The 25,603-nt window shown below is 33.1% G+C and overlaps 3 protein-coding genes across 6 annotated transcripts in view; 1 reads left to right on the top strand and 2 right to left on the bottom strand.

The window, feature by feature from the left end:
• LOC127718196 (uncharacterized) overlaps positions 1 to 6,232 on the top strand; it is a 182,901-nt gene extending 176,669 nt beyond the window's left edge. For 3 of the 4 annotated variants that reach the window (XM_052224166.1, XM_052224165.1, XM_052224171.1), the window contains exons 4-5: positions 1,883 to 2,086; positions 4,964 to 6,232. In XM_052224166.1, the coding sequence (XP_052080126.1) occupies positions 1,883 to 2,086; positions 4,964 to 5,188 (429 nt within the window). In that variant the 3' untranslated portion in view covers positions 5,189 to 6,232. Of the gene's footprint in view, positions 1 to 1,882; positions 2,087 to 3,854; positions 3,993 to 4,963 lie in introns of all 4 variants that reach the window. The other variant, XR_007989626.1, reaches the window with a different exon arrangement.
• Positions 1 to 17,662, bottom strand: part of LOC127718189 (uncharacterized) — a 170,431-nt gene extending 152,769 nt beyond the window's left edge. Inside the window, exon 1 of the mRNA XM_052224156.1 lies at positions 17,219 to 17,662. The gene's annotated coding sequence lies outside the window, so the exon portion shown is untranslated. The remainder of the gene's footprint in view (positions 1 to 17,218) is intronic.
• Positions 1 to 22,533, bottom strand: part of LOC127718192 (uncharacterized) — a 147,374-nt gene extending 124,841 nt beyond the window's left edge. Inside the window, exon 1 of the mRNA XM_052224160.1 lies at positions 19,759 to 22,533. Coding sequence (XP_052080120.1) covers positions 19,759 to 22,348 — 2,590 coding nt within the window. The 5' untranslated portion in view covers positions 22,349 to 22,533. The remainder of the gene's footprint in view (positions 1 to 19,758) is intronic.
• Positions 22,534 to 25,603: the final 3,070 nt, after the last annotated feature.

Raw genomic sequence — 25,603 nt, 5'->3', positions numbered from 1 at the left:
ATCATGTTTATGAAATTCATTGTTTCCTGGGACTCAATGGATTAGTCCCATTTGTTTCTTATCAAAAAGATATATGTTTTTAACAAAGTTAAGCTACTTTAATCAGTAAATTGAAACAATGCATTTACATAGAAATTAATACATTTAGCAAGGAGATCTAACAAATAGTCTGTAAATGCGTGCTGAATGTGTAGTTTTCCCTTTTGGGATCATTATTATTCTGGCAGCTGTGCCATTTGTGCGTCTGTAGTTATTATCGAATAAATGCGAATTTTGGTCATAGCTGGTCCGCTTCCGATGGATCCCGCATCCGATCCGTAGTTTGACAAATATTTCAATGGCGGTCGAAGAAAAATTAACGAAAATAAACAATGTTTGACAAGCGAATTGGAATGAATATCACGATTTTAATGTAATAAATAGATGAAACTTTAACTATTTATTTTCTAATGAAGTTTAAAACTTATGTTGCCGTAAATCAAAATGTTTAACGAGCGCTCTCGAGTAACAAGTACCGGAATGGAAAGAAAATACTTCAGTCTTTAATAGTTGTTAGTTTGAAATAACACACGACCAATCTGTAAAGTCAGTGCTTTCACCTTTTTTCTAAAGAAATAAATCGTTTATATCTTTGAATACCGGTATATCTTTACTTATAAATGAAAAATTGCTGTTTAATCGACATGGAAAAAAATTTCGTAATTGTACAACTTTGCTTGGTAAGCCATTTTGTCAACATCGAGGTTCCCCGTGTAGTTTTTTTCTTCTCTTAGAAGACGTTTTTGCCATGATGATGCAAACGTAGATTTCGAATTGTTTATGTTTATGATTTTCTGATTTCATTTTCTCGATGTCCAAATTTGCAATTGGGCCACGTGTTATTAGTCATGTCATAAGTGTCAGCTTGGGGTATTTGTATCCAAACAGGTATCAGCCAAAGGGCAATAAACACCTATTTAATCACTCTTAATTGCCTCTTTTGTCCGACTTGAAGGGATTACAATTAAAGGTGATATAATTTTTATGATCACAAGCGGTAATAAGATAAAAGTTCACAAATTAGGACATCGATTTTGCGTCAATGTAGAGACAAGAAAAATAGCATCCTCAAAATATTTATAGCGTTGGGGAAATTATTATAGGTTCAACTTCACAGAAAAAATTATAGCGTTGCGGTAACACGACGCTAAAACGGCCTGGGGAGGTCACTGGATACAAATAGAGTAATATCCAATGAGAGGCAATCTCAAAGATACCTGTTCATAGCTTGGTCTGATCAGATTTAACTGTATTTACAGGTTAAGGTCAAATTTCTCTGTATTTACAGGTTAAGGTCAGGTTTCATTGTTATTACAGGTTAAGGTCAAATTTCTCTGTATTTACAGGTTCAGGTCAGGTTTCATTGTATTTACAGGTTAGGTCAGTTTTCTCTGTATTTACAGGTTAAGGTCAGTTTTCTCTGTATTTACAGGTTAGGTCAGATTTCACCATATTTACAGGTTAAGGTCAGTTTTCTCTGTACTTACAGGTAAAGGTCAGATTTCACTGTATTTACAGGTTAAGGTCAGTTTTCTCTGTACTTACAGGTAAAGGTCAGATTTCACTGCATTTACAGTTTAAAGTCAAGTTTCACTGTATTTATAGGTTAAGGTCAAATTTCTCTGTATTTACAGGTTAAGGTCAGGTTTCATTGTATTTACAGGTTAAGGTCAGGTTTCACTGTATTTACAGGTTAAGGTCAGATTTCACTGCATTTACAGTTTAAGGTCAAGTTTCACTGTATTTATAGGTTAAGGTCAGTTTTCTCTGTACTTACAGGTAAAGGTCAGATTTCACTGTACTTGTATATACAGGTTAAGGTAAACTTTCACTGTATTTACAGGTTACAAAAGATTTTACAAGAAGAGAAGAATTATTTCCTGTAGAACAGGGTAATAACAGAAAGAGAATAAGAAGAAAAGAAGAAGAGAAAGTTATACAGCATCTAGATGAAGCGTTACAAGAACAGCACGGCGGGGAACTCTTGGTTCAGCTCCCACTGTCTGAGCATAATGGTCTTCTAGGAATTATTGTTCAGAAGACACATGTAAGCATTGTAATTGTTATACACTGTATTAGGCAGAACTAGGACCTTTGATTATTTTATCAATGTTTATTCACTTAGTATTATTTAGCTTATGGATACATATCATAGTTTTTGGACCCAAAAATACAGAGCTCATGCAAGTACCATCAAAATAATTTGCAATGGCATTTTTGTATATGAACATCACATGTAAAAATGTGTGTGATACTTACATAAGGTCAATATTTTCTACTGATGATATGTAATGTTTGTTTAGAAATAAACACATTTTGTCAATTCAGTAGAAGTTCAGAATTATGCAATCGTTCAACTTAAATATTCATGATTTTTATATATATACAGTTTAAGCTTTGCATAGATATAACATTTTTTTTGCCACCTCCGTAGCTAGAAGGGGCATTAGTGTTAACCTTGACCTTCCTTCCATCCTTCCATCTGTCTGTCCTTTCATTCATCCCATTATCAATTTTGCACTTGAAGTTAAATTTTCTTCATCCAAATTGTATGAAACTCATACATAATGCTGATAACCCAAACTCGCAGACAGACTATGAATTTGGGCAGTGAGTCACTTACTATTTCTAGAGTTAAGCCCTGTTTTAGTTTCAACACTCCAACTTAAGTTTTTTCTCATCTAGAAGTATGCCCCCTTATAACTTAGAAAATTTCAAGTTTATTTGATTACGCACTCTTTCTTAAGTTTGACTCATTCAAATTTTATGAAACTTATACTCAATGCTAAAAAACCACAACACATAGACAGAGTTTGAATTTGGTCAGTGAGTTATTTTCCATTCTAGAGTTATGCCACTTTTTAACTTGGAAAATTGCAAATTATCAGTTTCTGCACTCTAACTTAAGTTTTTTTCTTGTCCAAATTTTATGAAAATCATAAACAATGTTAAGAACCACAACATGCAGACAGACTTCAAATTTTGACAGTGATTTATTAACTGTTCTAGAGTTCTGCTCCTTTCTAACTTGGAAAAATGCAAGCTTTAGCTGGTGCATTTGTGTCCTTAGACACATTTTTCATTTATTGGAGCTTAAATCACCTCAGCTTGATTTCTAATACTTCATTTTTATAGGCCGAAAAGGGCCCATGCACTTTCTTCATTCGTTGATATTTGAAGATTTCGCTTTCTGTAGCATCTGTCATCTGGTGAAAAAGATATTCTCCTCTGCAACTACCAGACTAATTTCAACCAAACTTGGGCTGAATGATCTATAGAGTATCAAGTATAAAATTTGTGTTTTTCATTCTTGTCCATCAAAGAAAATTGGCGCCATGGCTAAAAATAGAACATTAGGTAAACATGCAGCTTTAGACTTATATCTCAATCTACAATTAATTCAACTTGGCTGTAATATTCAAAAGTCCCCTTATAGAAATTTTTGCCTTTGAATGATTATGTTAACCCTTTTTGTCTATTTTATTTAGTTAACTAAAGTTGATAGAGAGAATCTTTTGATAGTAAAAATGTTCGACAAAACATGATCTACAAATAAGTTAACATGGATGAATAGTCAATTGCTCTCGAGAAACTAGTTTTACTTATTTTTTGCTTATTTTGCAGAATTGTTAACTGATAAAGAGAAATTGTAAGAAGCAAAAGTGTTCAGCAAAATAAGATCTTCAAATAAGTCAACTAAAATTGTCAATTGACCGCTTAAAGTAGTTCCTTACCTTTACATCAATTCTCTCAGTGTCAGAAGTCACATATAGAGGAATTATTGTCCTTGAAAGATAGTTTTTATCTTTTTTCAGTTTTTGCATTATATATAATTATCAAAGATGTTAGTCACCATCAGATCAAGTCAACATGGCCAAACTATCACACTAGAAGGATTTATTGCGACATAATCCTATTGATTTTTAATCACTAGTAAACCAAACTATGACAAGGTAATTAACAACTTGCAGTTATTTTCCATGAACATATAATAGAGAAACAAAGGATATGGGGTATCCATCCATGACACAAAATCAGTAAATGCACACTAAAAAACATACAAAAAGCAAAGGAACAGTGCTTTTATAATGACTATTTAAATTTCAAAAACTTTATAATTGATAGGTTAATATTGCAAACAGGTTACTGTGATCATTAGTAGAAGACCTGCAAAAATTCCATAAAATTAGATTTACCAAAAAAACAAACAAAACTGATTGTAATAAAGAAAAAAAAATCAAAATGGCATGTTTTGCCTTAGGTGAGTGATTCAGGCTTTTGAAAGCCTTTTGTTTTTTTAGAAATCTTTTCAAAAGCATTGAGCTAAAACCAATTAACAAATAATTCATATACAGCTCTAACTGTAATATGGTAGTATTTACTGCAGCTGTGCTATTTGCACAGTCAATTGCATTGACTTTATATTCATATGTGATATACGGTAGCTGACCAAATATCGCCTTGTTTATGAGGTTGAAAATGCATTTCCATAGAGTTTTATTTATGATATCAATGAAACATACAGGTTCGTGGAAATTTTAGTTTGTCTGCTCCAATTAAAAAATTATGGTTTTTACCCATAATATTTTATTTTGAACAGTTATAAGAGTTGCAGTATATAAAGTATAAGCATACGTTGTCTCTAAATATAAATTTTATTTGTACTCGGCTCAATCAGGTAAAAAATGCTCGGCACAGCCTCACTGTCTACCTGTTTCTAAGCCTTGTACAAATAAAATTTATATTTCAAGACAATGTATGGTTATTCTATATTAATGATTTGTGGGGGGGTGGTTTTCTCCCATGAAGTATATTAACTGAAATGAGTCTGCTAATTAGCCAAAAGTGACATTAATTATATGTCTCATTTTATAAGAAGGAACATCACAAGTGCTAAGTATAATAAATTATTATTATTTTTCAGATAACATTTTCTTATTTCCAATGCAACAAGATACAATTTGAGGTAGTGAAGTCAAGAGACCATTACATAAATAAACCAGTTATTTATTACAGTAGACCATACAATTACTTGAAGGCAGCAGATAGAGAGGAACTAATAAGACCTTTGTTAACATTGGGGTTCATCCAGTATTCTCCTTGTTGTATCAGTAGGAAGGACCCATATATTAAAACTGTTGAAAAATAGCAGGAAGTTGATCTCAGTTTCATTTTCCATCAGACAGTAACAAACTGTCAATATCAGGTTAAACAAAGAACAGTTGGCAATATCTGGTTAAACAAAGAACAGTTAGCAATATCTGGTTAAACAAAGAACAGTTGTCAATATGTAGTTAAACAAAGAACAGTTGGCAATATCTGGCTAAACAAAGAACAGTCGGCAATATCTAGTTAAACAAAGGACAGTTGGCAATATCTGTTTAAACAAAGAACAGTTGGCAATATCTGGTTAAACAAGGAACATTTGGCAATATCTTGTTAAACAAAGAACAGTTGGCAATATCTGGTTAAACAAAGAACGGTTGGCAATATCTGGTTAAACAAAGGACAGTTGGCAATATCTGGTTAAACAAAGAACAGTTGGCAATATCTGGTTAAACAAAGAACATTTGGCAATATCTGGTTAAACAAAGGCCAGTTGGCAATATCTAATTAAACAAAGAACGGTTGGCAATATCTGGTTAAACAAAGGACAGTTTGCAATATCTGGTTAAACAAAGAACGGTTGGCAATATCTGGTTAAACAAAACTCAAGATTAGTAAAGGGTGTGACTCCCATTTACCGACAGGCCCTGTATGAATTTGAATATTTTCAAAGGACAGATGATAAAGAAATTAAAGAGCTATACAATCCAGAAATAACTTCCCTTAACAATTTCGTGTAAAATTAATAAGACCATTGAAATTAGTGCTGTCCATCTAAAACTGATATGCTTAAGAAACTCAAGTTGTCGGTCAAATGGTTTACTTTAACAAATTGTGACTTGGATGGAGAGTTTTCTCATTTGCACATCTTCTTATGTCTAATATCTGTTAAATGAAAACTTTTTGAGCATTTGTTTCAACTGCAATAATAGGAAAAATAACTTGCACCATAGCACTTGTAGATATCTGAACCATGAATGTCATGGTGTAAGTTTCAGAGAAACAACAACTTTGAAATCAATTTAAAAAAGCCTACTTGTAGTTCGATTGGTTGTTTGTTAATGTCAATTAAAGATGTTAAAATTGACTATACTATTTATGATATTGTGTTTATGTGAAAATAAGGAGATTTCAGATGACAAAGATATAAGCAATAATATTATAAGTCAGTGCAAGGGCTTCAACAATGAGAAAACTCTATACTGTAGAGTAAGCTATGAAAGATCCCAAACATGAAAATCTTATATAATTCAAAAAGGAAAAAAAAATTATAGCAATACAATTTACAAAAAAAAATAATATGACAGAAGTGAGCCAACAATAAACTCTGAATTACAAGGCTTCTGACTTGGGACTGGCACATAAAGCATGTGGCTCAGCCAGAATCAGACCACTCAATTCTTCCCTTACCTTGGACAGTGTTGTAACATGAACAGTACGAATTTTACGCACCAAATGAACATGAGAACAATCTGTAACTCACATGGAAATGTTTTTACTCAATAGATTGGTAGGAAAAACAAACAGTAACTTACATGTTAAAACAGGCATAACATACCAATCTAAGAGTAACCACAGTTATTAAGCTATCTAAAAGCCAATACTAACAAAGAAATTATGTTTTTCCCAGACTTTATATGAAAATTTGGAGATATTGTATGATGTCAATTAGACATAAAATAATAAGATAAAAACAATTAAATTTATATGATAAAATTGATGTGGAAAAGGAAGCTGATGGAAGTCAATGACATATATATACTCTTAATCAATAATCAATTTATAGTAATTAGAAATTTTTTATTTCAAAAAAAATAAAAACTGCCTGAACATTGTGACAGTCTTAACTCCTGGTATTCTTTTCTTGTGATTTTGTTAATTTGAGCTGCTCTCAATTTTACCCCTGATTTTGATTGATTTCAATGTTGTTGCCTTTGATTTTAAGTACCAGTTGAAGAGCTATATGACCAAAAAGGACTTAGAAAATGGCCCATTCATCTAAGATCAACTTTGCCTGAGGTTGTTGAAATGTTAGTTTATAAACGGACAATTTTTTTTGTCGAGAAAGGTGACATGGATAGTGGCCTGGCAGTGGCGGCAACAGCGGCGTGAACAAACTTCTTTAAAGCTTAATATTTCGGAAGGTACATGTAGAAGACCTGGGTGGAATCATTCTTCATACTTTGTATATAGATGCCTTATGTTATGTAGTTTCCGTCTGTTATATGTCAATTGTCCTTGACCTCATTTTCATGGTTCAGAAATTACTTAAAAAAAGTTTTGGTTTTAAGTATTCTCAATTTTTCTCAGTATAATGAGTAATAAGATAACTATATTTGGTATGTGTGTACCTTGCAAGGTCCTTGTGTCTGTCAGACAGTTTTCACTTCACCTCAACCTGATTTCATGGATCAGTGAACAAGGTAAAGTTGTGGTCAAGTCAATATCTCGGATACTATAAGCAATAGGTCTACTATATTTGGTGTATGGAATGATTGTAAGGTGTACATGTCCAACTTGCATGTGTCATCTGACATTGACCTCATTTTGATGGTTCAGTGGTACAAGTTAAGTTTTTGTGTTTTATTGTGTATATCTATTACTGCATGCAATAGTTGAACTATATTTGGTGTATAAAAATATCTTACGATGTTCATGTCAGTGTGGCAGGTTTTATTTGACCTTTACCTTATTTATACGGTTCATTGCTCAAAGTTAAGTTTTGTGTTTGGTCTGTTTTTCTTAAACTATGAGCAATAGGTCATTTTCTTGGTTGAGTTTTTTTCCCTGAATGTGATATAAGTCAACTACATGTAAAGCATAGAATTAGTGTAAGGTGTACATATCTGGCTGGCAGAGTTCATCTGACCGTGACCCTATTTTCATGGCTCTTTGCTCAATATAAAGTTTGGTCTGTTTCATATCTACTAAAGCATTCGGTTAACTACATTTGGTGTTTTGAATAATTTAAAAGTTGACATGCATTTCTGGCTGGGCCTCATTTTCTTTAATCATGTGAAGATTATATGATACTTGTAGTAACTTTATATTTAGTAATGTCAACATAATTCAATGGTCAGTGAAGCAGGCGATACATTTCAGCGTGTACATTCTTGTTTTTTTTTTTAAATATATATAACGTTAGTTCCAAAATACCGACTTTTGAGCTGATGATAACCCTCGACTGATAATGCACCAACAGAGGTATCGACTCAGTGCTTAAAAATGATCTCACCAATAAACGCAGGTTAGGATTTTTATGTTAGTAATTATGTCATCTTCTTCATCCCAAATTCGAAGTGTTTATGCAAAATGTAAAAAAAGACCAGATTGTTCATTCTTATATTCATTGGCAGATCCAGGATTTTGAGCTAGGGAAATTATACTTTTACTGGCCACAAATGCGACGAATTTCGCAGTACGCGAGACATGGATATTACTATCCGGCGGTGCGGGGTAAACTTCGTATCAAACTTTATATTTCAGAAGATGAAGACAATTAAGCTGCATACAATGTATGCAGATACCTTACGTTACGATTTTTCCTTCTGTCATATTTCCATTGTCCTTGATCTCATTTTCATGGTTCAGCGACTTCTTAAAAAAAATTATAGTTTGTCTCTTGTCATGTAAATTTCTCACTTATGTGTTATAGGATAACTATATTTGGTATACTGGTATGGGTTCCTTGTAACATCTACATGTCTGTCAGTCATAGTTCACTATACCCCGATCTCATTTCATGGATCAGTGATCAAGGTTAAAGTTGCATGATTAGGCCCGTTTCTCAGAAAATATAAACAGTAGGTCAACTATATGTGGTTTATAGAATGATTGTAAAGAGTACATGTCATTCTGTCAGATTTCATCTGACCTTGACATCAGTTTTATGGTTCTTTGATTAATGTTGACGTTTTTGTGTTTATGTTTGTTTTCTTAAATACTGATAGCAACAGGTCAGCTATATTTGGTCTATGGAATAATTGTAAGATGTATATGTCTGTCTGGCAGGTATAATCTGACCTTGACCTTATTTTCATGGTCCATCGGTCAATGTTAAGATTTTTTGTGTTTTGGTCTGTTTTTCAATACTATAAGCAGGAGGTCGATTATATTTGGTATATGGAATGCTTTTTGTCAAGCCTTCGACTTTTGTCGAAAAAGCGAGACATAGCGAATCTACATTCCGTCGTTGACGTCGTCGTCGTCGTTGTCGTCGTCGGCGGCGTCCACAAATATTCACTCTGTGGTTAAAGTTTTTCAAATTTTAATAACTTTCTTAAACTATCCTGGATTTCTAACAAAATTGGACAGAAGCTTGTTTATGATCATTAGATAGTATCCAGAAGTAAATTTTGTAAAAGATAAATCCATTTTTTTCGTATTTTACTTATAAATAGACTTAGTTTTTCTGCCAGTTAACATTACATTCATTCTGTGGTTAAAGGTTTTTAAATTTTAATAACTTTCTTAAACTATCTTGGATTTGTACCAAACTTGGACAGAAGCTTGTTTATGATTAAACGCTAGTATCTAGAAGTAAATTTTGTTAAAATTTTGTTCCATTTTTTCTGTATATTACTTATAAATGGACTTAGTTTTTCTTCCAGTTGACATTACATATGGTCTGCAGTTTAAGCTTTTAAAACATTTATTAGATTCATAAACTATCCTGGATTTTTACCAAACTTGGACAGAAGCTACTTACAATCAAAAGAAAGTATAGAGAGGAATGTTTATGTTAATTTTTTTCCTCATTTTTGTTGAGCCTGCGATTAACAGCAAAAGTAGGCAAGACATTGGGTTCCGCGGAACCCGTACGAATGTTTTAGTATATGTCTCTGTCCTGCAGGTATACATTGACCTTTACCTCATTTTCATGTTTCATTGTTCGAATTTAAGTTTTTGCGTTTTTGTCTGTTTTTAAATAACAATAATTAATAGGTCAACTATGTTTGGCGTATAGAATAATTGTTACGTGTACATGTCTGTTTTACAGATTATCTGACCTTGACCTCAAAGTTAGGTATCTTTAAATATGTTAAGTTATTGCAGGAACATACATATTGTTAGATATACTGTTCCCAGGTTAATGTGATACTTGCAGTAAAACCTTTATCTTTAAAACTTTCAACATAAAATCAATGGTCAGTAAAGCGGGCGAGACATTTTAGTATGTAAACTGTTGATTGATTGTTGGCATTTTAATTTTAAAGACATACTTTATGATGCCTGAATACACTACAGAATGTCGATTCATTCCGATTATTTACTAACTTTATCAATATACACCAAGTTAACAGCGTTAATAAAAATGGTTGTAGTTTTTATTAGCAGAGATTCATAATTTTGTCATACTTTAGGTCCTTTTTGGTTTGATCAGCACTTCAGCGAATACTAAATAATAGGTAAAGGATTGTCAAATATTTTGACCTCAAGCATCACTTAAGATACATTAAATTTTAAAATGCACATCCGGTGCAGTACAATTGACAGCGTTATTGTTCTTAAGAACTAAAAGCGCATGTGTAATTTAGCTGCAGGAGTTTTTATTCCATGAGGGTATCACCACCCCAGTAGTCAGCACGTCTGTGTTGACAAGAATTATCATTGATATGGTCATAATTATAAATTACCTGTTTACAAAACTTTGAATTTTTGAAATACTAAGGCTTTTCTATCTCAGGAATTGATTACCTTAGCTGTATTTGGCAGAACTTTTTTGGTCCTCAATGCTCTTCAACTTTGTACTTTATTTGGCCTTTTTAACTTTTTCTTATTAGAGCGTCACTGAAGAGTCTTTAGTAGACGAAACGCGCGTCTAGCGAAAATTCAAAATTTCAATCCTGGTATCTATGATGAGTTTATTTACTGGCTTCTACGCCTAAAATAAAAAATAAATCACAACATTGGTTGAATTTTTTTAGGACGTTGTTAGCCAATCACAACATTTTTGTGTACGCTTTGGGAAATAAACTGTTTTCTAGAATGCATTAGATTCTCAAAAGGTTAATAAAATATCTAATTTCATTGTATTTTTGTACCAAACGTTTGCATATTTTTCTACTAATTGGCCTTTTAAACTAATAATGAGGTATCAGTGCAGAAAGTTTACATAAAAATTAACTGTAAAGGCAGATGGTATGTGCTTTATGAAGTGTCTTGGTAACGTTTCCGCTACAAAAAATAAACAGGTTGACCATGTGCGTGCGCAGGTGTCATTGCAAGGACAATTTATCACAAAAAGTCGTTTGAACACCAGCAGCAAATTTAGATACCATGGATAATAAAGAATGCTAGTGATTTTATTTGCTTAATTAAAACATTTTAGCAGCCAAACATTCCCTTGTAAATTTTTCATTCAGAATACCCAAAACAAGCTTTATGCTAAATTCTCTTTGCAAATGTAGAATAAATGTTTTGTTAAAGGATAGCTCCTTTGATTTCTCTCAGACATTGATGTGACTTGAAAGAAAGTACGGACGCATGCGCATTTGTCCCCCATCAACAAATCGCAGAAGAAAATTGAACATCTTTATAGTTATCTCAGATACGTCAAGTTCATCTTCTATTTGGTTCTTCATTTTCTGTTCGTCCAGTACATAAAACACGCTATTTTTTAACATATAGCTTTTAATAAATTCAAATGGGCGTGTGCGACGTGGTTTTTCATATTCGAATATTTTTCATATTATTCACTTCCTCCAGCTTGTATTGTTTTGTTTCAACATCAATATCAGGACATACGTTCTTCAAAACTTTTGCAAGGACATAAGCTTGTCGAAATTTATTTGGAAATGACTTCATAAGGCATATTTCTGCCGGAGCAGCTGAAATTCGCAACAATCTCTTCTTTGCTTGTTCTTCTTCATTGCCTTCATTGTTACATGATCGGCTTATACAGTCGCTGTCGTGAATAGAATTTTGTCGCGCTTTTGTTTGCAGCGTCAGGAAACAGCCGGCTGCTTTGATGTCTGGACTAACGAGAGGTATTTTGTCAACATCAGTATTTATTGGCCACCATCCTCTTTTGTAAACTGCAGGAACAAGATCTATACTGATTCTCAATTGTTTATAAACAGAACCCAGCCAATAAACATCAATTGTAAACACCCGTTTTTCAACATTATAGTAGAAATTGCCCTCCTTTCATAGATGAGATTCATTCAGTGCTCTTTGCAAATATTCGTAGAATAACCTCAGAAACAAAATAGGCAAGAAATAACCGTCAGCATCAGTAAATAGTAGATACTCGTCAAAAACCTGTGTAGTTTTAAATTTCAGAGAAGCGAATCCTGTCTTCAAAAGATTGTCTGTCATTACAATGTCAGTTATATCATTTAACTTATCAAGACATAAAATAAAATCAAATTCATCTGGACGGCCAATTTTTGTGCCTTCAGCCATGCTTCCAGATGGAAAAACTGACATTGCATATCGAGAATCGTATTTTTGAATTTGCGTGCAAAGCGACGTGACAAGATTATTGATATCGAATGTGACAGATTCTACTTCAAAGGAGTATTTTGGACTTCTGGTATAATACGACTCTAGAAGGTAGTTTATGAAGTCTTTTAAAATCAAGGGTAGTTGTAGTAGTGTCTGAATATCTTGTGGTGATTTGATACAAGACGATATTATCGTCTCCGGTAGTCCATGAAGAATATCTTCAAACGTCTTGTCTCTAAGCATTGTTTTACGAATGAATGTCATGATGTGTTCTGTTGTCGTTCTGTCTGCTGCTTTTAATAGCGCAATACAACGAAAACTGTTTTGTTCACATTTACTGTCCCCTTTACCAGGAAAGTTCTGAATAAATCTGGCAGAGCTCTATATTTCATGATAGAAATCAACGTACTTCGACCCCATCTATCGTAAACTTTGCAATCTGCATTGAACTTACAAAAAATCTCAAAAATGTGCTCACTTAACGTGAGGGATAAAACTGATTCCCCGTACATGTTTTGTGCGTTTATGTCAGCACCAATTTCCAGCAGATATTCCAATACATCTCCATACGCATATTCATGTGAAACACCACAAATTTGATGCAATACTGTATTTCCAAGTGTATCATTGACTTAAGGAGAAACACCATAGCTAAGGATTGTTTTAAGATTTTCGGCTGATGTACAGTAACCTGCTCCGCCAATCATTTAATTCCATGGTGTTCTTCCCAAAACATCTCTACTAGATAACAATGCCCTTAAACTACAGTGATCAGATTCTGCAATGCATTCAAACAATTCCATAATCTCTTCTAAAAGTTCATTGGTTACATAAACATGCAAAAAGTTTTCATTCTTTTTGTTAATCAAATTTAAATTTGTGTTAGGAAAATTCGAAATAAAAAACTTCAATAATGGCGTGTTTTCCTCCCTCGTAGCAATGAGATGTAGGATACCGTCTCCGAGTGTTGTCTGATTTTTAACATCGATTCCAGCATTGACGAGAGCTTGCAAAGACTTTCTTAGTTGGATATTAAATGTTCGTTTAATACGAAGTGGCATTTCGAATGTGTCAGCGTTATTGGATGAAAGTAGATTCATTGCAGGCAAATTGTCATCCAAATTGTCACTTTCACAATCATTTGCAGCAATGAGACTCTGAAGGGCATTGTATCCATTTATATCTCTGCTATTGACATAAATACCAGAATACTTTGTCAATATCTCAATATTTTGTAAACAAGCAGCTATTGCAGCATATTGGAGTGGCGTTTGACCCCACTTATTACGGGTGTTGATGTCTACGCCCTTTGTCATTACATTCTCAATGTAAACTTTACCGTCATGGGTTTTTTTTGTGGCTGCTAAATGTAGAGGTGTTTCACCTTTTGTGTTACTTCGTTGTATTTGCGCAATTTACTTCTTGTACCCATTGCGCAGTTAAGAAACTTCACAAAAGGGTATCATTTACAGCAGCTGAAAAGCCCACAGTGATGTTTCACTTCCCTCTCAAATATCTGTTCCCCATATTCCATACAAATAGTTGGTTTCATATAGTTTGAAATCGATTTACAAGTTGTATGCGATTGCATCAATATTTGGCAGGCAGAATGTCTTGCTCACAATATCTACACAAAAAAGAGCTTGAAGATAATGATACAATTGAAATCTTTTGTATCTGTTTTTTTTTTTCAAAGTATATTATACCAAATATAAAGTGTACATATTCTAGCATGTAAGCGTTTGGTCAATAGCTTAGCAGAGATGTAACGTAGTTGATCCCTGCTAAGCAATTATATCAAACAATTTTCTGTTCTTGCGTTTGTTTTTGCTGTATTTCTGTCACGTAGTGTTGTCATTTTCGCGATATTATTTACATTGCCATATAACTGGGACCAAGACAGGATTATGGCGGTTGTTAGTTCGTTTCTATTTATGTTGGCTTTTGTTTTTGTTGCACTTCAGTGTTTCTGTTGTTCCGTTGTTTTCCTCTTATAGTTGATGTGTTTCCATCGGTTTTAGTTTGTAACACGATTTTTTTCAATTGATTTTTGAATTTTGTACAGCGGTATACTACTGTTGCTTTTATATGTCATGAAGCGGATAAATGAGTAATCGATCTGATTTAATAACAGTTTCATTTCTACGTCAGGCAAGCTTTTTTGAAAGCTACGTTTTGAATAAAAATTCATGAGGTGGGAAGGGGGTTCCAATAACAGCAAAACAGTAAATTGAATTGGCTTAAAACAGATAACAAGGAATTGAAAAGGGATAAAAACAGATAACAGTAAATGAAATATTAAAATCAGTACGGTCCAGGACCAATACAGTAGATCTTATTATATAACTGGTTGTATGGACCTAGCTAGGCCTTAATAGAGACATATATATATACATTTTCATTATGATCCTCATCAGGTATCCTTGGCCATATGTTTTCCTTTTGGTTATATTAATAACTGATTTGAATTAAATATACATATACGCATGGGGATACAAGGAACATTATCCCCATATATACGTAAAATTCAAATTCGAACAATTCTTAATATCACAAAAAAGGAAAACATATGGCTAGGGATACCTGATGAGGATAGGCCTAGGTCCATACGACCTTAGCAGAAACCATTTTTATAATATATGTTAGGTACAAGTTTTAATTTTGTACAAATTATGATTTGTCCCAAAAAAAAATGTACAAATTATAATTTGTTTTTTGGCTTTGTACAAATTGTAATTTGTAATTGTAATTTGTACAAAAAGTGCATGTACAAATTACAAATTGTACAAATTTCGACTTAAATTCACTTAAAACTTGTACAATAATATAAAGAATGGATGTTGAATTTTTCTGAACAAAATTACTAGTTTCTGTTTTTATTAAAGGAATGTTTTAAAATCAAGGGCATTTGATAGATCAATTTTTGTGTTTTTTTTTTTTTTTTTTTTTTTTTTTTAATTTTTCAATTTGATTTTAGAACATTTTTTCTGAAAAGCAATTTATAGTATGGATTTTGTTTTAAAAAAAACATTGATGCACACTATAGAATTTTTATTCAATGACCACATAATAAACCTTAGTTATAAAATACAAAAATACCCAGATGGAGACAGGAAATGTAATTGATACATGCATATAGTTCATTATATTAATATAATAGAAATTGGCTCAAGTGACTATTCTGATAGCATTATAGAAATTGGCCTGAGTGACAATTTGGATGACACAAAATGAAACACCAATCATGCATCTTATGTGAAATTATTGAATATGGAGAATTTGGGTACCGCATTGGAACAGCTGTTGGATTTTTAAAAGGAGATTTGTCGAGAAATTAAATTGAAACAGTTAAAGACACATCTTTATTTGCAGCAACGGTTTTTCAGCTTCAACTTTCACTATGTGAAGCAGTTAAAAAGCTTTTAAAAACTGGTGGTCAGGGTTCTCTTTCATGTAAATGCAAAGAGGAGTAGCACTTCTAAATGTAAATGCTAAAAGCAAAAAATGTTGTGTAATTCCCAAAGGCAATATTTCACTCACATGCTCAAACAAATGATACAGAACTATTTTTGTATTTTGTAAATAAGTATAAAAGGAGATGTGGTATGATTGCCAATGAGACAACTCTCCAAAAGAGACAAAAAGACACAGAAATTAACAACTATAGCTCATCATATGGCCTTCGACTATTAACAAACCCATACTGCATAGTCAGATATAAAAGGCCTTGAGATGACAAATGTAAAACAATTCAAACAAGAAAACTTAGGACAGGCACATACAGAATGTGGCGAGGTTAAACATGTTGGCGCCGAACCCTCCCCTAACCTGGGACAGTGGTGTAACAGTACAACATAAGGTTTATTATGTGGTCAATGAATAAAAATTCTATACGGTGTACCAATGCTTTTTTAAAACAAAATCAATATGATAAGTTATTGATAAATGTGTACAAAGTCAAAATACAAATTATAATTTGTACGAAAAATGTGTACAAAGTCAAAATAAATCATAACGTGTACACATTTTTTGTACAAAATGATACATCCAAAAACATGTTCACAGACAATGGAATTTGTACAATACTATGCTGGAATGGTCCTGGACCTGACTGATTTTGATATGTTTATGTGATGTATGTTACTAGAATCCGTCTGCAAATACGTGACGACCATATCACCCGTGGAAAGACCCCAATAGATATAAGAAGATGTGGTATGAGTGCCAATGAGACAACTCTCCATCCAAGTCACAATGTTCAATTATCTTCAATTTCTTCTTAAGATTGGCTGTCAAAATGCTAACAATTCAATTTCCAATAACAGTTAACAGCAAATACATTATCACAATAACAGATAACAAAAAAACTAATAGTCCTATAACAGCTAACAAGGAATAAGACAATAACAGCTAACAGCAAATATATTTTCAGAATAACAGATAACAAAGAATTAATTTGCCCCAAAACAGCATAACAGTTAAACCCCTAGCCCCTCCCCCCCTTTCATTCATGTACTCACATCACATGCATAATTTATGACTCAATTCCGTTAAAGTAAGCAAGAGATCAGCATTATGAAAAAAGGATGTTTTAATTATTGAATTCAAGCCGTGTTGCACTTACTACTGTGTGTGTCGCCTGTGACTTTGAGCATCTTCCATATTGGATTTTACCTGACGTATCATAACTAAATTTAGTAACAATATGTAAACAAACACTTCACTGATAACATGTTCAGTTATAAATTACAAATTGTATACGAGTATCGCGAGACCGTCCTTAATTTCTAAAATATTGGTAGATAATGAATTGTTAGGAGTATTATTTTTAATAATGAGACAGAAACCAAACAAAATATTTATACTCATTCTACAATAACATTGAAAAGTAAACTTTCCTTGTTAAAACTTTCTATGTCTACAGAAGTCCCTTTCACTTATTATACAGACTTTCAACTTAGACTATAACAGTAATATATATATCAGTCCTAGCTTTCAATAGATCGATTAATCCTCATCCTCCGCCAAAAAAACAAAATAAAAAAACAGAAAAAATGAAACTTTCACAAAACAAAAATAAAATCAATTAAGAGCCAAGAAATATACTCCAAAAATTTTAATAAAAGCAGAAATAAATTAGTATAAAAAGTGAAATCTAATCAACTTGTACAAATATCCCGGTTTTTTTTCCTTTACAAGTTTAACATAAGAGCAATTTTGATCAACAATAGAATTAATATAATAAAAAGTACAAACTTGGTTTTATAAAACAAAACTTCAGAAGCGGGTGAAAAATATTCCATAAACGCATTTCGTTAATAAAATCAACAATAAAATTGTACCAAATATCTAAATGAATTATCCGTTTGACTTTACTTCGGTTTTCCGATTATCTGATGAATAAGAATGAAATCTAAAGCAGTAAGTTTAATTTCCCCTGTAATTTCTTTTTCACTATCAGGATTGTTATTAACCATACTGTTTTGCTTCGTGTCGCTGTTAAAGAGATTTCGACACAATATTACGCAAACTGTAAACCCATCGGGATGATAATACACACACATACCGCGTCCTCATGGGATAACTATTACAAAAAAGGATTAATAACATTCGCTAACATATACATTCAATTTTAAATGTGAGTCTTTTTTCTGATACTCTGTAAAAATCCTTCGTGTATTATATAACATGACTACTACACATTAATGTAAAAAGATAATTTTGAAAATTGGCACTGATTCGCCTCAACCAAAACGGACTAGAAAGGATTTAGTTTAGTCAAACAATTAAATTTTATTGACGACTCCGATATAATTCCAAAGATAATCCCAAAACAACTTGACAAGAAGTATTAAATTGGACGTGCATCAGTGTCAGATGTTTTGATAAAAAAAACAATTCTATAACCAGCAATATGTCAATAATTCTGATGGAAATAAAAAAAAAGATTTATGATTTCATCGAAATATGGAGAATTAAATGATTTGTTGTTTAAATGGTTTACAAATGCTGGCGCAAAAATCACAAAGTTTTTTACTGATATTGTTGTGTATAATTGTCTCGTTTAAAAGTGAAACCGTAGTATGCCAAAACCCTATACAATCCGACGCAATTCTCTGGCCTTTTATTGTGTCGGATAAGAAAGGTAGCACTGTATGACCTTTAATCTGTGGATCTTATAAGACAGTTTTAATTTGATTTATCTTTATGGCGTAACATTCCGGACAGCCTTTAATTCCAACTATTTACATAATTCGATAATTTTTATAATTAATCAAGAATTCACAAAGTGGTAAAAACAATGCTTATTTTTTTCAATTCGCAGATTCCTGATTTTGGTCGTATCTTAGATCCTTTTGTTTGATCAGCACCACAACAAATACTTATATTAGGTTAAAGATTTTCAGATGTTTTGACCTCGAGCATCACTGAAGATACATGAAATGTCATCTGGTGTAGTAAAATTGGTACAGTAAACGTTCTTAAGTGCCTAAAATGTATGTATAGTATCATTGCTCCTACGGTCAAAATGAAAAATAAGATCACATCAATGGTTAAATGATATTTTTATGGGTGTTGTTAGCCAATCACAACGTTTTTGTGCACGCTTTTGAAAACATTCTGTATCCCAGAATGTATTAGATTCTGAAATTGCGAATAACTTATTACTCATTACAGCGTTTAAAAGTATCAATAAACTCGTCATACATTGTCATAGATATATACCAGGATTGAAATTTGATATATGCGCCAGACGCGCGTTTCGTCTATAAAAGACTCATCAATCACAATATAATAAAAAGTCCAGCTAAAGAACGAACTTGAAGAACATTGAAACGATAGCACAGATTCCTATAATTGACCGTTTCATCTGATAACTATGTGTCCGCGCAGAAAGTTTATTTTCTATCAACTATATATATATATGCAGATATCCGGTGCTTGATTGAGTGTCATGGTAACTTTTCTGCTACCAGTCTCAACATGTTTAACTGGTTACTTAGGCGTACATGGATGTCATTGTAAGGAAGAGGGGCTTTGAATGCAATGAGCATGTTGTTGTGTTTGATAACAAAAATAATAAAGCATGTAAGTGATTGTCTTTGCTTCATCCAAACATTTTAGCAGCCAAACACTCCCTTGGAAATTGAGCATTCAGCATACCTAACACAAGCTTTATACTAAATTCTCTTTGCAAATGAAAAATAAATGTTTTTTCATAGGAGAACTCCTTTGATTTCTCAAAGACATTGATGTCACTTGACAGAAAGTACGGACGCATACGCATTTCTCGACCATCAACAAATCGAAGAAGAAAATTGTACATCTTTATAATTATCTCAAAAATGTCAAGTTCATCTTCTAATTGGTTCTTAATTTTCAGTTCGTCCAGTACATAAAATATGCTATTTTTTAACATATAGCTTTTAAGCAGTTCCGATGGTTTTGTGCGACGTGGTCTTGCATATTCCATGTCCATTTGCTCTAGCTTGTATTGTTTTGTTTCAACATCAATATCAGGACATATGTTCTTTAAGACTTTTGCAAGGACATAAGCTTGTCGAAATTTTTTTGGCAATGACTTCATGAGGCATATCTCTGCAGGAGCAGCTGAAATCCGCAAAAATCTCTTCTTTGCTAGTTCTTCGTAATTGTCCTCAGTGTTACATGTTCGGCTGATACAGTGAGAGCTGTATACATTCATTTGGCGTACTTTGTTTTGCAGTGTTAGTAAACAACCAGCAGCTTTGATGTCTGAATTAATGAGAGGTATTTTGTCAACATCAGTATTTATTGGCCACCATCCTGTTTTGTAAACTGCCGGCACAAGATCTATACTAATTTTTAATTGTTTGTACACAGAACCGAACCAATATACATCAAAAGTAAACACTGGTTTGGCGAAGATTGTCCCTACTCTATTGTGAACATTAAAATAGAAATGTCCATCCTTCCACAAATGAGGTTCATTCAGTGCTCTTTTCAAATATTCTATGAATAAACTCAAAAACAAAATTGGCAAGAAATAGCCATCAGCATCAGTAAATGGCAAGTATTCGTCAACATCTGGTATATTTTTGAATTTCAGAGAAGCGAACCCTTTCTTCATATGATTGTCTGCCATAACAATTTCAGTGATATCATTTAACTTATCAAGACATAAAATAAAATCAAATTCATCTGGACGGCCAATTTTTGTTCCTTCAGCCATGCTTCCAGATGGAAAAACAGACATTTCAAATCGAGAATCGTATTTACGAATTTGCGTGCAAAGCGAAGTGACAAGATTATTTACATCGAATGTAACAGAATCTACTTCAGAGCAGTAGTTTGGACTTGTTGTTTGATACGATTCAAGAAGATAGTTCATGAAGTCTTTTAAATTCAATGGGAAATGTAGTAATGTCTGAATATCTTGTGGTGATTGGATACAAGACGATATTATCGTATCTGGAAGTCCACAAAAAATCTCTTCGAACGTCTCATTTCCAATCATTGTTATTCGAGTATATATTATGGTATGTCCTTGTGTCGTACTGTCGACCGCTTTTAATAGCACAATACAACGAAAACTATTATGTCTCTTTGCTGTGTCCAAGGGTCTTTCTTGGAGATTATCACGAGCATTTACATCTGCACCATATTTCAACAATACCTCTATTTGTTCCTTATAATTGAGATACGCTGCAAAATGCAGAGGTGTAGAGCCGTATATGTCTCTAGTGTTTACATTTACAGTCCCTGTTTTCATCAAAGCTTTAAGGAAATCCGGATCAGGTCTATATTTCATGATAGAACTCAACGTACTTCTACCCCATCTATCTTTAACTTCATAATCTGGATTGAACTGTTCGAAAATCTCAAAAACTTCCTCATCTAAAGTCATCGATAAAACAGGTTCCTCATACATATTTTGTGCGTTTAAGTCAGCACCACCTTTGAGCATATATTCCAAAAACTCCGAGTGCGAACTTCCATATAAAATACCACAAGTTTGATGCAAAACTGTGTTCCCAAGGTTATCATTAACATAAGGTGAAACGGCATAGTCAAGAATTTTTTGAAAATTTGCAGATTCACCTGTATTGCCGATCATTAAAGTCCATGGAGTTTTCCCAAGGACATCTCTACAGCATAATAAAGCCTTCAATCTAGATCCTGAGTACTTTTCTGCAATCCATTCAAAGAATTCCACAATATATTTCAAGCGTTCCTCAGCAACATATACATGAAAAAAGTTCTCATTATTTTGGTTAATCAAATCTAAATTAATGTCTGGAAAATTTGAAATAAAAAACTTTAATAACGGCGGGTTATCCTGCCTCAATGCAATGAGATGTAGGATACTATCTCCAAACACAGTCTGGTTGTTCACATCAATTCCAGCGTTGACGAGAGCTTGCAAAGACTTTCTTAAAACGAGTCTGTCATTGTCAGTAAAACTGGGACTTTCACCATCATTTGCAGCAATCAGACTATGAAGAGCATTGTATCCGTTTATATCTCTAATATTGACATCAATTCCAGGAGACCTTGTCAAGGTCTCAATATTTTGTAAACAACCAGCTATGGCAGCATAGTGGAGTGGTGTTTGATCCCACTTATTACGGGCGTTGGGGTCTTCTCCCTTTGTTAATAAGTTCTCAATGGAAACCTGACCGTCAGGGTTTTTATTTTTGGCTGCTAAATGTAGTGATGTTTCGCCTTTTGTGTTTACTTGGTTGCCTTTCAACATTGTACCTTTTGAATCCATTTGTAAGTTAAGACACTACACAGTGTATGTTATCGATTTATGCTGTCAGCAGTTGTATATTTTTACTTTGAATTCGTTTTCCCCTATAACATTGTAGTAGCTTGCTACACGATTTGCATGCCACTTTAATACGGTTGGGGCATCCATCTGTCCGTCATTTTTCAGGCAGTATGTCTTATTCACAATATCTGTAATATAAATAGATCTTGGAGATAGTAGTACATTTGAACATTTTATGTTATCTTATCTTGTATATATAATCATATTATACCATACATATACATGTCTTTTTGATCAACTAAATTAGCAAAATAGTGACGAATCGGATCTACTATTAATATTGAGTCGTCTAGTCGTATATATGAGTGTCTTCTATTAGGAGAGTAACACGCCATTTTGCAAGGAAAAATATATACTGTTCGTCCATTTTTGTTAGTACCAATTTCCGTGGATTGAAGAAAACTTGCATATTCATGGATATTTAATTTCGTGATTTCGGCAAAGTCTGCATACATTCCTTTTGAAAATTGAAAATTTGTAATTCGTTGAACAAATTTGTGGTTCCCCTGTACCAACGAAATCCACGAAAATAAGTATTCAACGAATATGAATGAAGTTGCAAACACAATACAATTATTCCTAGGGGCAGATCAATAATTTAACAATAGTTGTAGTAAACTCTTTTTATTTTGGCGAGCTAATTGAGGCTTTTAGACGTGCTTTACAACTAACGATAGAAATTGTTTTTCTATTTTAGTGGGCCGACAGGTACACCCCGACTGCATGCGCTCCTTATTTCAACATTATTCATTGATTGATGTCGTTTTGATAACAAAATCTGTGCCATCTGAGTTAAATTTCAGAACATAAAGGAAACTCATTCATTGATGGATGTCTAGATTTGTGATTTATATCTGGTGACAAATATTATATGTATAGCAGGAAAAGAACCTTTAGTTGGATATGCTAATGAACCATGCTTTGTAGTAGTCTGACACAAAAGAGGGGCGAAAGATATCAAAGAGGCAGTCAAACTCACAGATCCAAAAGAAACTGACAACGCAATGGCTAAAAAAGAAAAAGACAAACAGACAAATAATAGTACACAAGACACACCATAATAAAGACTAACCAACACGAACCCGACCAAAAACTATGGGTCTAATTCGGTAGGTCACATTCGTGAAAAGGAAAAAGGATTGTAGTTACGACATAAGGAACATATCCGATATCATCTGTGAAACGGTTTTTCCATAACGGTCAACCAACTCGCGATGGCGTCCGTAAAAATAATTACGACGGGATGATTTAAACTTTACAATTTGGAACTCTTGGTTTAATAGCTTCCTAGTGAGCAGCAACCCTCTATCAAGGAAATCATGATAGGAAATACAAGCCCAGGAATATCGTATCAATTGGGAGATATATACTCCGTATGCAGGTTCTGCTGGAATTTTGTTACATAGAAATGGAAAGTTCACAATTGGGAAGCTAAAATCATCTTTTTTGTCGTAAAGTTTTGTTTTCAACCGACCACCGTTGTCAATTAATAGATGAAAGTCAAAATATGAGGCAGACTAAACTGCATCAGGTGTATCCTTTATCTCTAGTTCGAGGGGATAGATGCGTTCAACATTGTCACCAAATTTTGAATTATTAAGTGAGAGAACATCATCTATATAGCGGAAAGTAAAGCTAAATGATATTGCTAACTTTTTATCTTTCTTCCTAAGAAGTTTCTGTATGAAGTCAGTCTCATAACAATAGGAAACAAGTCGGCAAGGAGAGGAGCACAATTGGTTTCCATTGGAATGCCGACAGTTTGTTGAAAAACACGTCCTATAACCGTAACAAATATGTTGTCAATGCAGAAATCAAGCATCTTAATAATGTCAGTTTCAGAGAATTTTTTGTTTGAATCAGAGTGATTCTTTACAAAGTAGGATTTATCCCTCCCTAAGACAAGATACTTGTACCTACGTTGGCCATTCTTTTTAATGAAACAAAGCAATAACAACTCTTTCAATTTGTCTTTTAGTTTGGAATGGGAAAACATATGTAAAGTGTAGAAAAGTCAAATGTTTTAATACTTTTGCAAGGTGAAAGAGTCTTAGATTGTACATGTATGTACCCATTAAGATCTTTGGAATTTTTTAGTATCCACATATAATTCACACCACCTCTAGAATAGACAGATTCACAATAACTTTGAAGCCCGGATTTGATTGCTGATAAAATGAATGTTAATAATTTAGAAAATGGTTTCGTGGAGCACTTTGAAGACCCAGCAATATACCGTTCATTTTTTTAACGATTTTATCTAAATTCAAAAGTTGAGAGTCTGCAAGGTATGAGGTCGAACATAAAAGTCTCACAGATTGTTAAAATCACTTCTAATGAACGACGCTGATTTTTTGGGGTCGAGATTAATCAACTACCAGCATCGATTATACGTGACATGCCATTCATACTACGATAGTGTTACTGTTGATGTATGCCACTATGATCAGCCGAGGAACGAGTGTTTAAAGGTGAAAAATCAACTTAACCATGATCCCATTTCTGTCTATGTTACATTTAAGAAATAATTGATGCAATCTATACTTTATTGTAGTTTTAACATGGGTAGGCATTATATTCGTGATTATTTTTGCCCGATCGGTAGTGAGGGCTAGAATAACACGAATATAATGCCTACCCATGTTAAAACTACAATACAGTATAGCTTGCATCAATTATTTCGATTCTGATTAGGACAATTAAGGTAATTTCTTTGTCCGATGTGTATAATTGTAGAGCGTTTGTGTAGGTTCTTCCATGAACCTCCCTTTTTTTTGTTTGTAGACAAGCAAACGACTGGCAATGTGATTCTTCAGAAGGAGGAATTTTGAACAGCCAGCATGAACGGTTGTCGTATCTAGGTTTAATATGTCAATTTCGGATTGCAACACATTACAGTCATAATATTTGAATTAGTAACAACATGTGCCTCATTTAAGAGTTTGGAAGTGTTTTAAGTTAATGAAACATATTAAATGCATGCCAATTTGATAAAATTCATTATTCTGCAGAAGTCAATATACGCATGTGCAAACAAATTTTATTGGATTTAGAGCATGGTTTATTCACAAAGCGAAAGAAGCACGTCATATTAGAATCAGCAATTTAAAGCATTCTTAATTATGTCTTACGTTCAAATAAAATTACAATCATTGGATGTCGAAACATTAGCTTGTTGACATGTATATTGTATAT

The sequence above is a fragment of the Mytilus californianus genome, unplaced genomic scaffold, assembly GCF_021869535.1.
Source record: "Mytilus californianus isolate M0D057914Y unplaced genomic scaffold, xbMytCali1.0.p SCAF_10, whole genome shotgun sequence".
Taxonomy (NCBI): domain Eukaryota; kingdom Metazoa; phylum Mollusca; class Bivalvia; order Mytilida; family Mytilidae; genus Mytilus; species Mytilus californianus.
Note: the sequence above shows the minus strand (reverse complement) of the source record. Positions and strands in the feature narration are given on the sequence as shown.